Source organism: Scatophagus argus, chromosome 13 (genome assembly GCF_020382885.2).
Source record: "Scatophagus argus isolate fScaArg1 chromosome 13, fScaArg1.pri, whole genome shotgun sequence".
In the NCBI taxonomy this organism is placed as follows: Eukaryota; Metazoa; Chordata; class Actinopteri; family Scatophagidae; genus Scatophagus; species Scatophagus argus.
In genome coordinates this window covers 23,182,140-23,196,106 of record NC_058505.1, presented here as the reverse complement: position 1 = coordinate 23,196,106, position 13,967 = coordinate 23,182,140, and the positions used below count along the sequence as shown (strand labels likewise).

Genomic DNA, 13,967 nt, shown 5'->3' with positions numbered 1-13,967 from the left:
AATGTGTTTCTAAGGGGCAGCCGTGGCCTAGAGGTTGAAGAAGCGGCTTGTGATTGGAGGGTCGCCGGTTCAATTCCATCACCAGACTGGCAGGAAAAATTTGGGTGTGGTGGAGTGATTAATAAGAAAAAAATGTCCCCCCTGGCTGACGTGCCCTTGAGCAAGGCACGTAACCCCACTTAACCCTGTGTGTGTTCACTGCATGTAATTTGCTGGGTGTTGCATATGTGTTCAACTAAGGATGGGTTAAATCAGTGCTTCTCAATTATTTTCTGTTGCGCCCCCCCCCCCAGCAAGTAGAAAACAATTCGCGCCCCCCCCCCCCCCCCCCCCCGCCCCCGCCGCGACTATAAATAATAGTAATAATAATATGTAATAATATTTAATAATATGTAATAATATGATGCTAACAGTGCTCGCTGGTTTACTGAAGTAGCATTCACAAAGCGGGATGATTGTTGGCAATATTCGGCACGTTTTGGCTGAAAAAACTCCAGCGGCTTATCAGCATGATTGGGATGTAATGTCTTCAAGTGGCGCCTTAATTTATTTGGCTTCATGCTGTCCGCTGCCAACATTTTTAGACAGTAAACACACCGGTCTTTCCTCGTCTCCCACTGTAGTCACAGTGAAGCCAAGCGCTACATATGCTTCGTCATATTTCCTCGTCTTAGCTTTCGGGTGAGTTACTTTTGTCTCATTATCTTCGTCTCTCTCCGCCTTTCTTTTCATCCCTGTTAAAAATTTCTTCATGTTGTCTCTTAAGGGTTCGTTTACTGCACTTCATCTCGCCTGCTCGGTGCAAAAAAGCCGCTACACCATAGAGCTAATACTCCCTGCGCACACTCTGACAATGAGAGCGCCACTGCCAACTACTGTAGTGGATGTGCAATTACACTTTATTCTGGTACGGCAAAAAAAGCATGTTCCCCAGGGTCACACGCGGGGGGGCGCGCCCCACTATTTGAGAAGCACTGGGTTAAATGCAGAGGAAAAAATGAGCATATGTAAAAATATAGCATATACTGCCAATAAAATGGATTCTTCTTCTTCTTCTGATGCACAGCTTAGCGATGCAGTAGACTATTTTTACAGATTACAGATAGTCGGTAAAGTCATAACAGACTCAGCTGTAAAAATAATTTTATTTATTTACACTCAGATGTCAGTCCAATAGTCTAAGATTGCTTCAAACATTGTCCTGACTTGATTGACAGGTCTGTGTGTGTGTGTGTGTGTGTGTGTGTGTGTGTGTGTATATGTGCGCGTGTTCGTGCATGCATGTGTGCAGGAGGGAGGATGCAGGCCTGCTGGTGTATAAAGACCATTTGCCAGTCAGTCAGGTTGTGGTTGGTGATACAAGCAGAGCTGGATCTGAGGCCAAACTGACAATAGGGCCACTGAAATGCCATGGGGATCGTGAGTGTCTCCTTCTTTCTCACACACACATGCACATACTCAACACACAAACACACATTAATCTTTTCCCATTGATATTTTTATCCTCAGAGAAGCATTAGTATTTTATCCATGTCTTCCTGTCTTCTGAAGGGAACTACTGGAATGCAGCATCCTTCAGCAGCCCTGCCTCATACCTCCACTTCTCTTTTTTCAGAGGAGAAAAAAGCACTGACATCTCCTTTTACTTTAAGACTTCCTCCACACATGGAGTACTTCTAGAGAACCTAGGAGCCACCAACTTCCTTCACATTGAACTCAGAGGTGTGGTAGATGTTAAATGTGAGAATTGATCATTGTTTTTTGAGCTATGATGTCTTTATGAAAAATTTAAACCCAATAGATAATAGATAGATAATAATGACCATAATGAATTATGATGTGTTGTCTTCAGCGTTTGTGACAGTGTCTTTTTTATACTACAACTAGGTGCCATTTGAAATGTCTAAAAGAAACACCTAACAGGCTTTAGTATCAGGTGTACATTTATGAAAGCTGTTCTAATAAGTTTAACAAATCCAGGCAGACAGAAACATATTTTACCTAACCAGGCTAGGAGGCTGAACTGTATTGACAAAGAAATTTAATCAGACTAGTTCACTCAGAATGAGGTTGTATTGGGCCTGGTTATTGAAACGATTAACGGTTACTAAGGAAAGGAGAGGTGTAAGTCAGTGGAAGAAATGTATTTTTTTTGTTTGGCAGGCACTAATTCCCTGAAAATTTTTTATTTTAAGATACTTGCAATTTGGCTTGCCTTGGATTCTCAAGCAGAAGTTTCTTAAAGAGGTTTTAGTTGCAGTAATTCCAAAAAATAGGAAATCATAGATGGATCTTGTCTTTAGTAAAAATCATCCTGAAGTCTTAAAGTGACACTAATGTTTGATTTTCATCCTGGTGCTCCCAGGAGGCTCGGTGGTCGTTTTCTCTTTTAATGTGGGTACTGAGCGGGTGGAGCTCAGTGTCCGCTCGTCTGTGCCTCTAAATGATGACCAATGGCATCGTGTGGAGGCTGAGAAGAACATCAAAGAGGCAGTGCTGCAGCTTAATGGGCAGTACAGGGAGGTCAGATCCACCCCCCCACAGGGACACACAAAGCTGGAGTTCTACACTGAGCTTTATGTTGGTAAGACACAAATGCACACTTATGCATGATGTCTTCTCCGCAAGTATCACATGTGACATGTCATACATCACGCAAATCATCCTGGGGCGGCGGGGGGAACAAATCACATATAAAAACATAGATGGGTTACCGGATCATTTCCACCATATTGGAAAGGCCAAGTGTGGCATGTGGACAAATTGAAGTAAACAGGAGAGTTGCAGGTTTTCTGGATAAAAGGCATTATATTGATTTCATGTAAAGTAAAATCTATGTAAAGTACATAAAAAAAATGTTGACTCTGGTTGCTTTGAATCTTGAATGGTGTAGTCACCAAGTGAAGAGGAGATGAGAGAGAAGTGGGTTACGACGTTAAGCTTGCATGAATCGAAGTACTTTGTTGATGGTAAATAATTTAGTGTCTTAAGGAACTTATGATTGAACTTATTTTTCTGGGACTTGTGAAGATTTCCTTATACAAGAATACATAATGTTTAATATAAATATTATTTTATGTACTTGAAATGAGCAGTTTAATGGAATGGAATGTAGTAGTACAACAATATACAAATACAGCACTTTAGCATAGTGTGTGTGTGTATATATTTTATACTCAAACTCAGCGTCATTCTTCTCAACTTCTCAAACAACTTTACAAACAGCATCCAGCAATTGCTGCATAATTATGCTTTCAAGTTTTAGTAAAATTACTAGTACTAAATTATTGTATGTTTGGAGTAGAAAAAAATAGTAACAACTTCCCCTTCTGTAGACCTGCATGATGATATAATTCACACAATTGGCCAGTGACAGCTAGCATGAATGAAACACCTGAAGTCTTTGGTGCTTTGAACTGTTGTTGTACTCCATGTTTTATTTGCCAGGTGCTTCAAGTGGTCAGAGAGGCTTCCTGGGTTGCATGCGGGCTTTGAAGATAAATGGTATGAACTTTGACCTGGAGGAGAAAGCGAAGGTGACTCCAGCGGTGAATCCAGGCTGCCAGGGCCACTGTAGCAGCTACAGGATGCACTGCAGGAATGGAGGGAAGTGTGTGGAGAAGTACAATGGATACTCCTGTGACTGCTCCCTCACTGCATACGATGGACCCTTCTGCACAGATGGTAATTGGTGACTCTCTATCATCCAAAGGTGTGCCTGTCTCTGTATGTCAACCCTGTGACTGTCCTGTACCCTCCATCAGCCATCCATACTTAGATTAGATTCAGCATCAAGGAGTCATGAACACTTTAATGGTGTGTTATTTACACTTACTTCTTCTGCTGCTGTCCCTGCATGTGCGTGTGTTAGATGTAGGTGGCTACTTTGAGACGGGAACCGTGGTGCGCTATGACTTCCCACAGGAGGTGGGAACTTCTGCACTGGGGGCGGTGAATAGCCTATCAGGTTTTGGTGTTCCTAGTGAAGCCAACCTGACTCAAGAGGAGCTGGTGTTCAGCTTCAGCACCTCCGTTGCTCCTAGCATTCTGGTCTACATCAGCTCCAGGACTGAGGACTACCTGGCTGTGGTGCTCAGGCACAACGGTGGGCCTGTCATCTTTCTAGCTGACCATTTTTGTAAATTTATATTAAAAACAATATGTTTTTTAAATAATTATTACTATATGACCCTATGTTAAAGTCTCTATACATATGTCCAGGCTCTCTGCAGATCCGCTACAGTCTTGGTGGGATAACGGAACCATACACCATAGATTTAGACCAACGTAACATGGCCAACGGACAGCCGCACTCTGTCAACATAACTAGGAACTTAAGGGAGATTCGATTACAGGTTAGTGTTTCTTGCCACTACAGTAATACCTGACAATGTTGTGCAAAATACTGAATGCTGCTAATAAGTGAAAAAAGGATTTTGGTTTACATTAATGTATTTTTTGAAATAGACTTACTTGCTCTTTTCCCTCAGGGATAAATAAAGGAATTCTGATTCTGATTTATTCATGTCTTTGACTCAGTTACAGATCTGCAACAGGACAAAAAGAGCCTAAGCAGGGAGGGACAGTTTGGCTCACATTAGGGTCCAAAATATAGTAATCAACCATAAGTTACTCTTTAGGTGTTGTGGGATGATTCTTATCTCAGATTTGAAATGAACGAAATAAGCATATTTCCCAAAATGTTTTCCCAAATTATTTCTTGATGATTACATTTTGCAGACTAATTACTCTTAAATTCTGTGTTTGGTCATCATTTTCAGGATATACGAAGAAGGCATGCGTAAAATGGGAGCTCAGTTTTCATTGAGACTACTTTTTTTTTTTTTTTACTGAATACTGATGTGTATGTTCTCTCATTTGTCCTGATGAATATGGATAATGATTCTGTAAAGATGCATTGTTTTTACGTTGTTATAATCTTTGCATGCAGTGAGCAGCACAAACTAGTCTTTTCACTTGCTGTTGGAGTGGAGGCGAAACCAGAGACGGTGATCTCAAAAGCTGGTAACAGCTGGTAAACAGCAGATTAACAGTTTTTTTTTATTCTCCAGCTGGACCACTACCCAGTGTCCACATACACCCTACCTGACGCTTCTGACACAGAGTTCAACTTGGTCAAAAGTATCTTTCTCGGAAAGGTCTTTGGTAAGTGTTTAGATGAGGATGGTGTGTGTGTGTGTGTCCTCCATAGACAGTGTTTATTTCTCTACATGATGGAAGTTGATGTTCAGTGATTTTAAGGGCACATTATTCAGTATTATGTGTCCAGACAGTAGATGTGATTTTTCTCCTCCTGTTCATTAATTGTTACTGTGCCAGTTATCCACTGATTTTCAGAGCTGGAAATCCAGTGGTGAACATGTTATTTGCTCACTTGTCTTGTATATTTCAGAACATCTGTAATTTGGCAAGAAGTAAAACGGCCATCCAGAATATAACATTTACTTACTTCCTCTGGAAAATTAATACTGCTCAGCTGGATCTTTATTTTATTGTCATACAGGATTTTAGAATGGCTGCAAGATGAAGACAACATCAAAATAATCGGAGGGATTGAATTCCAACTGAACAAAACGAGAGACAATTAGACAAACTAAACAGACAGTAGAGAACAGACAGGAGATGAAGGGCCTGCAACTAGAGACATTAAAGGTACATGGTCAGTGTCTTAAAGGGGAATTCTGGTGTTTTTAGACCAGGGCCCTATATTTACAAATTCTGGTGTGTAAATGATTCATACTTATAAAACCTTTGGAATTCGTTCAGTAGCTCACTTCAGCTGGCAGCCAAAATACAGGTGCGCCATCTCTTATTCCTTTAAAAGCCAGACATGCCTGTACCTGGTGCATTGCTATTGCGCTCATCTTCACTGAGGGACAGGTATGTGGTCCTTGGCTGTCTCCAAATCCTCTATTCCATCAGCAACTCCATTAGACTACATGTGAGCAAATACAGTGCATCCGGAAGGTATTCACACGGCTTGGCTTTATACACATTTTTTTATGTTACCGCCTCATTCCAAAATTGATTAAATTAATTTTTCCCTCAAAATTCTACACAAAATACCTCATAATGACAAAGTGAAGCAAATTTGCTTGAATTTATTGCAAATTATTTAAAATGAAAAACAAAAAATGTAATGTACATAAGTACTCACACCCTTTGCCATGACACAAAATTGAGCTTAGGTGCATCTTGTTTCCATTCATCATCCTTCAGAGGTTTCTACAACTTGAGTTGACTCCACTGGTCCACCGGTAAATTCAGTTGATTGGGCATGATTTGGAAAGGCACACACCGGTCTGTAAGCCCCCACACAGTTGACAGTGCATGTCAGAGCACAAACCAAGCCATGAAGTCAAAGGAATTGTCTGTAGACCTCCGAGACAGGATTGTGTCGAGGCACAGATCTGGGGAAGGGCACAGAAAGATTTCTGCTGCATTAAAGGTCCCAAAGAGCTCAGTGGCCTCCATAATTTGTAAGTGGAAGAAGTTTGGAACTACCAGGGCTCTTCCTAGAGCTGGCCGCCCAACTAAACTGAGTGATCGGGGTAGAAGGGCTTTTGTTAGGGAGGTGACCAAGAACCCAGTGGTCACTCTGACAGAGCTCCAGCGTTGATCTGTGGAGAGGGGAGAACCTTCAAGAAGGACAACCATTTCTGCAGCACTCCACCAATCAGGCCTGTATGGTAGAGTGGTCAGATGGAAGCCACTGCTCAATAAAATGCATATGAAAGCCTGCCTGGAGTTTGTCAAAAGGCACCTGAATGACTCTCAGACCACGAGAAACAAAATTCTCTGGTCTGAAAGCAACAAAGATTGAACTCTTTGGTATGAATGACAAGCGTCATGTCTGGTGGAAACCAGATGCTGCTCATCACCTGGCCAATACCATTCCTACTGTGAAGCATGGTGGTGGTAGCCTCATGCTGTGGGGATGTTTCGCAGCAGCAGGAACTGGGAAACTAGTAAGGGTCAAGGGAAAGATGACGACTTCAGACTGGGGTGAAGGTTAACTTCCAACAGGACAACAACCTTAGGGTTGTTGTCCTGTTGGCATACAGCCAGCATCACAAAGGAGTGGCTTCATGGACAACTCTGTGAATGTCCTCGAGTGGCCCAGCCAGAGCCCAGACTTGAATCCTACTGAGCATCTCTGGAGAGATTTGAAAATGGCTATGCTTGTTTCACTTTGTCATTATGTGGTATTTTGTGTAGAATTTTAAGGGACAAAATGAATTTAATCCGTTTTGGAATGAGACTGTAACATAACAAAATGTGCAAAAAGCAACGCAGTGTGAATACTTTACAGATGTACTGTACATTCCTATTTAACTGAGGAGCAGAGTGTGTCCTCTTGTATGCAATTCTGATTCTACTGGACAGTTTTCTCTGTCTTGTCAGGTTTGTAGCTACTTATATAACTAATTATAAACTTTTCTGCTTAACTGTCCCATGATATTTGCTGCAGTGACATAACTGTGCATGGAAATATTTAAAATCACAGCCTCTATCATATGGAAAGGTTGTGCTGCACGACATACTCTGTACAGACAAAAGTATTCAGACACACCTCTTTATGGGGCTGTTTTTCAGGGGTTGGGCGAGACTCCTTACTTCCAGTGAAGGGAAATTTTAATCCTTCAGCTTACCAAGACATTTTGGATAGAGATGCACTGATCAACCGCTACCAGAATCAGCTGGTTTTCAGAATGTTTGCCCGTTCTGGAGACCGACCAGTGAGTCTCCCGTATCTCCAATTCCAAGCAGATCCGTTTTCCACACCCATCACGTGTCATATAGCGCAACCAATAATTTCACTGCCACACGCTAACATGTCTTTAGTGTGGAAGTTCTTCACCGTGAGTGAAGAAGACGCAAAGCTCGCAATTCGTAATACATGCATGGCCAGAGTAAACTGTGATGGGCTACCACGAAAATATTCAGAAAAAACCTAATCAGACATTTTAAACACCATCACGCAGCTGAACATGTCTATTGAAGAGGCTAACAAATGAAAAGCAGCTAAAGCTAGCCAGAGCTCGGCACCAGACACAAGCCAGCATCTGTTGCACCTGCTTTTGTTTGGTAAAGTAAAATTCTCAGTTAATTGTTATTTATAGCTCTTTCCATTTGCAGAGCACTTTATTTTGAGAGGAAATTGTAAGGTTTAATAATTTCTTTTATTATGAAAGTAAAATTAAGGAAAGGGTGATTTTTGTTCTTATATGCTGTCAATTATAGGTCTTAGAAAGAAAATTGGAATACGCAAAACATGGTACGGGCAGGTCACACTTGAAAAAAAAAATTGGAAATCGGAGTCAGCCAAGAAAGAAAATTGCTACTGATGCGCTGATTTTGAACAATGCTATGCTTCTAACTTTGTGGCAACAGTTGGGGGAATTCCACTTTCTATTCCGGCATGACGTGACATGATATGTCATGATATGTAGGTTGGATGGGTTTGGTGTGGAAGAACTTGACTTGCCCTCACAGAGCCCTGACCTCAACCCCATCCAACATCTTTGGGATGAACTGGAATGGAGATTGCAAGTTAGGCCTTTTCATCCAACATCAATGCCTTACTTTTGTCTGTATAGTGTAGTTTAAAAGGCAGTATTGCCTACATGGGGAGGTAGAGGTGGAGTAAAATGTCCATGCTGGTGTGGGTTTCTGAAAATCATTAATCAGAGTTGATCACGTTGTGTGTAAAGAGCAGAGTGTACTTGCATAGTGTGTGCATCATCTGAATAATGTGCCCTTAAATAGAAGGGAAAATTACTTTGCCAAACTTTTGGTTGATCATTAGTGCAGTTGCTTTTTGCTGCTTTGAGATAGCAGTGTGCCAGCAATGGGCCTGATCACAACTGATTTTACAAACACGCCCACGGGTGCACAGATGAGCAGGAGTAAACAACATGGACAGTGGGCGTGAAGAAAACATGTGCATCGGTTTATAGCAGTGACACAGACCTCCAAGTCATCTAGTAATTCATGGCACCTTGTCTGGCATTATCCCTTAATTATTAACTCTGCTCCCTTCATCACTTGTGTTATGTTACAATATGTGTTATATGTGTATATATGTTTCTTTCTTATAGAAACGGGACAGATTGACCCCATCCTAATTGAGCGCTACAATACACCGGGCTTTGTGGGGTGTCTTTCAAGAGTTCAGTTTAACAGCGTGGCGCCCTTAAAAGCTGCACTGCGTTCGGGCCTTGCAGCTCCCGTCAGCACCCATGGGATTCTGGTACCATCCAACTGTGGAGCCTCACCCCTTACCATCTCCCCAATGACCGCGGCTAGTGACCTCTGGCACCTAGAGGCTGGTAGAGACACAGACCGATAATACAGTTCAAAGGAACATTGCAGTATGCCAGATTCAAATTCCAACTTATGCAGAAATTCATATACTGAATGTTTCCTTTCTCCACAGGTGGAGCTGTTTTCCCCTTCGGTGAGGACAAGGTCAGTGATGGAGGAGTGGATCGCAACTCTGCCATAATTGGAGGTAAATCTCATTTAAAGTTCAACTACCAAATGTTAGAGCTGCAGGTGGAAGTGATCCTTAACACTACTGAAGCCTATAAAGACAAGACAGCCCAAACATAACCATCAACATAGACAGACTTTTTGATCTTCACAGTCAGAACGGAGCACACAAGCTAATGTCTGTATATTAGCTTCATGCTGCGGCCAGTATTTGTTTCCTTACTCCTGTTGGAGGTTCAGGTCTACTGCATGTCAGATTTTGTCTGATTGGGCCTGTTTAAGATGGAGTAAATAAGTTTGGACTCATTAGGACCTCTTCTTTTGCTCCGCACTACACTCTGCAATCAATCTTTCATTGAGCTGCTGATAAAGCATTATCATTTGCAATGGAGAAAAAAATAATAATATGTTTGGCTCTCATTCTGAAAATGGAAGGGGCATTCGGCTGATTTGACACATGAAATCAGCTTACTAATCGTGAGGAGCACCGTTGAGCTTGTGAAAAAGTTGTATAAAAGTTGTAAAGTCTTTTATGCGTCTGAAAGACGTTTATCATCCCTTATGATATCATAGTGACATCATCAGTGTTATTGCAGCTTGATTTGGAAAACTAAAGATGCGAGGAGGACCTAGCAAAATTATATGAGACGCTCAAGATGTGAACGAAGTGAAGACTTTCAGCTTTAATTCAAGGGGTTTGACAAGTGTGGCATTAACCATTACGAAATTACTGCCAATTTTATATTCTGTGACGTAACAATTGATGAAAACGTGGTTCGTGCCAGACAGAAATAAATGCCTTCTTTTTTTTACACATCTTACACATTTTACAGCATAGAAGATTAGCGAGGTAAGTCCATTGCAGCTGTGTCCGTGTTTCCTTCTCTCTGCTCTTACTCTGAACTTTGTGCTCTGCGGCTGTGACCTGAACATGAACTGAGGCTCCTGCTTTTGTGTGTGTGCATTTAAGTAGCCTGCATCTGCACTGGTGACCTGCTCTCTTCTTTTTGACAATTTTTGAATCATTGCAATGAAAAGCAAAAAAAAGTGCTTTGATGTGTCTTTATAACACTCTGCCTTCAAGGCAGAAATATGTGTTTGGTCTCATCGTAAGGCTCTGTTTCTGCTCTTTCATCTGATATGCGTGCCTTATCTGTGCAGTCGCGGGTTCATGAATTCAAACAGGAGTAATGGGTGTGCAGATGAACGCAGAGCTGTATGCAGCCTGTAACTATGATGAAAGTTGAGGTAAATTCTTTTTCTCTCTCTCTCTCAAGCACTTGAACACACACACAAGTGCTGGGTATTGTTCGAAAGCTCAAGTTGCTGCTGTTGCATCATGTACATCTATCCATCCAGTCTGATAAGCTGGAAGACTGTCTCCATTTCCAAGGGACTGAATAAGATGCAGACATTAGGTTGTTTGATTATTTAATTGTATTCCACTTCCTGTTACGGATATGAGATGTAGTTGAAAGCTCCAAAACTGTAGTAATTGTACTTTAAAATCTGTTATGTTGTGCATAGTGTTTTCAAGGTCTAGAATGTTTTGTCAACCATATGGGGATATTTTTTAAAGTGTTCTTTATCACACACTGGCAGGAATATACAGTATTTCCTTTCCGTGTGGGTTTCCTTCCCTTCTCCATACTTTTCTCTTCCCGTCGTTCTGGTACAAGTTAATCTTGGTTTCATCAGTCCAAAGAATCTTATTCCCTAACTGGACAGGCTTTTCTCTGGCAAAGTGTAACCTGGCCTTTCGGCTGTTGAGCATTACCAGTGGTCTGTACCTTGTTGTGTTTACATTCATGAAGCCATCTCTTGACTGTAGACTTTGACAATGACACACCTACCTCCTCATGAGTGTTTTTGACTTGGCTAGACGTTGTGAAAGGGTTTTCCTTCACCAGTGACAGAATTTTGCAGTCATTCACCTCCACATTGTTGTCTTTCATGGTCTTCCAGGTCTTTTGGTGTGGTTGAGCTTGCCAGTCAGTTCCTTCTTTTTAAGAATGTTCCAAACTGTTATTTTGTTTTTTTTTCTTTATCTGCTTGATTTGTCATGGACTAATGAGGGAACAGGCCATACCTGGCCATGAAACTGGTTGTCAGTCATTTGTTCCATAAATCTGGGTGGGTGTATAAAAATGACTGGAATTCTTAAATGGTTGATGCCACACTTTTGTCAAACCCTTTGAACTGAAGCTGAAAGTCTTCATTTCACTCACATTTTGAGTGTTTCATTTCAAATTCAGTGTGCTGATGTACAAAGGCCAAATGCCAAATCGACTTTTACCACTCTTAGATTGTTCTTTGTCTTGTGAGTGCAACTTAAAGAACATCAGACATAGGCCTGTCGCGATAAACAATAAATCAATCGCATGATAAATTAACATGAGCTCAATAATTTCCATTTGTATGTTTGTTTGTTTTCCTCGTGTGTCTCTCTCTACCAAAGAGACTGGATGACAAAAGACTTCACTCCGGTGCATCGGTCTCGACTGACCCCTCGTGTTGCCTTAGCATAGTGAGGAGAACTCTCGTGTCAGTTACGTGCCACATGGTCTCGTACCACAGACTGTAGCATGAGAGCCTCGTGAGGAGCTAGCAAGCCAGAGAAAACGCTAGTTTAGATTTGGAAAAAAACAGAGATGGAATTGGTTTCAAAGCTGAACGCGACAGCTGCAGTGTGGGAGCACTTTAGATTCAAATCGAATGACCGTGGTGAACCACTTAACCTGTGTGAGCCGCTATGTCGCATTTGTTGTAAAACAGTAGCAACTAAACGCGGCAATACAACAAACATGCATCTGCACCTAAAATACAATCATCTGCCGCAGTTTTCACAGCTGGGACAAAAACAACAACAGATGGACCGTCTCCGTCTTCCCGACAGTCTGAAATCACTGGAGCGTTGAATCGAAAACAAAATACAGACAGGGCAGTGCAACATGGTGCGCACTCACAGACAGTGTAGTTCGTCTAATCGCTAAAGAGATGCTGCCCTGCATCATCGAAAAGCCGGCATTTCGAAAAATGCTGTAAACATTTGACAGCCAGTACGAGCTGCCTGGGAGAACATGCGTGTCACAAATGGCAATATTATTGCTTATCGCGATAACTTCTGTGAATATTTATCGTCCAGCAAAATTTGTTTTCGTGACAGGCCTAATCAGACATCGCATTTCAGCTTTCCAGGCTGTTGTTTTAAATGAAGTGCTCATTTGTTTTGTTTTCAGGCATCATCTCCATGGTGATCTTCACTGTCCTCTGTATCATGGTGTTTGCGATCCGCCATATGTTCCGTCATAAAGGCTCCTACCACACCAATGAGGCCAAAGGAGCGGAGTCAGCAGACTGTGCTGATGCAGCAATCATTGTAAATGACCCAGCCTTTACCGAAACTATTGATGAGAGCAAGAAGGAGTGGTTCATCTGAGCCTCTCCCAACAATATGGACACATGACGTTAGGATGTATGTAGTTTTCTAAGCTTTGGGAGTAGTAGTGAGGTCACCCGTGGATCCTCAAGGATGTAGTAAGTTGTTTATTCAAAACTTTATGGACAATGGACACCATGGCATTACAGCATGGGCAAGTACAGGGCACAATGCTGTCTGACAGAGCCTGTGTGGAGTTGTGAAGCAAGTTTATTTTAGCTTTATTTGCAATGGACAGTTTAACAGAATGACAGACTTAAATGATGTGGGATTGTGCCATGACATTACAGGCCTTGTATGAGTTACCGTGCTCATTAGGTTTTATTTTGGTATTTATTTATTATTATTATCATTATCGTTATTTTAATTTAATTTCAATTAAACATATGTAATTTATTTATTCATATTTAAGTTGTCTATTTTTTAATTAAAGTTTGAAATTCATTTTCATTCTTGTATTTTTATATACTGTTATCTTTATGCCTTTGTGCTGTGTGTTGGTATTTCAGAAAAATTATGGCATTAATGGTAATGGTCATTAATGATAATCTGTTACATTTCTCATTAATAACTTTTTTTGTATTTAATCTCATGTTTTGCCTTATTTTACATTTATTTAAGTAAAGTTTTATTTCAGCCTTAAGATTGAAAATGTGTGTGTGTATGTCTGTGTGTATTGCAGCCATGACTGTATCCGTATCATTTGGACTCAGAACCTCTGGAAAAGGAAATGTCACACTTGTATTTATTATTGCATCTGTCTCTAAATCACTTTTGAGTATTGATTGTTAAAACTTTAAATGATAACAACTTTTATTCTGTTTACTGTTTTTGCTGCCAAATGAGTTCAAGGTTGAGGGAATAAATTAAGCCTAGCTTAACACACAGATTGGAAGCAGGGGGAAAATGCTGGTGTAGCTCCATGAACCAATGCACCTTCCAACAACTCCAAAGTGGTTTACTTTTTACATTAATCGCACTTACAATCATTATGTCTACTGTTTCAAACACA

The 13,967-nt window shown here is 41.1% G+C and overlaps 1 protein-coding gene across 1 annotated transcript in view; it reads left to right on the top strand.

The window, feature by feature from the left end:
- Positions 1-13,595, top strand: part of cntnap2b (contactin associated protein 2b) — a 49,540-nt gene extending 35,945 nt beyond the window's left edge. The window contains exons 16-25 of the mRNA XM_046408924.1: positions 1,292-1,419; positions 1,552-1,722; positions 2,366-2,584; positions 3,448-3,684; positions 3,872-4,105; positions 4,222-4,355; positions 5,073-5,166; positions 9,123-9,353; positions 9,461-9,535; positions 12,756-13,595. Coding sequence (XP_046264880.1) covers positions 1,292-1,419; positions 1,552-1,722; positions 2,366-2,584; positions 3,448-3,684; positions 3,872-4,105; positions 4,222-4,355; positions 5,073-5,166; positions 9,123-9,353; positions 9,461-9,535; positions 12,756-12,955 — 1,723 coding nt within the window. The 3' untranslated portion in view covers positions 12,956-13,595. The remainder of the gene's footprint in view (positions 1-1,291; positions 1,420-1,551; positions 1,723-2,365; positions 2,585-3,447; positions 3,685-3,871; positions 4,106-4,221; positions 4,356-5,072; positions 5,167-9,122; positions 9,354-9,460; positions 9,536-12,755) is intronic.
- Positions 13,596-13,967: the final 372 nt, after the last annotated feature.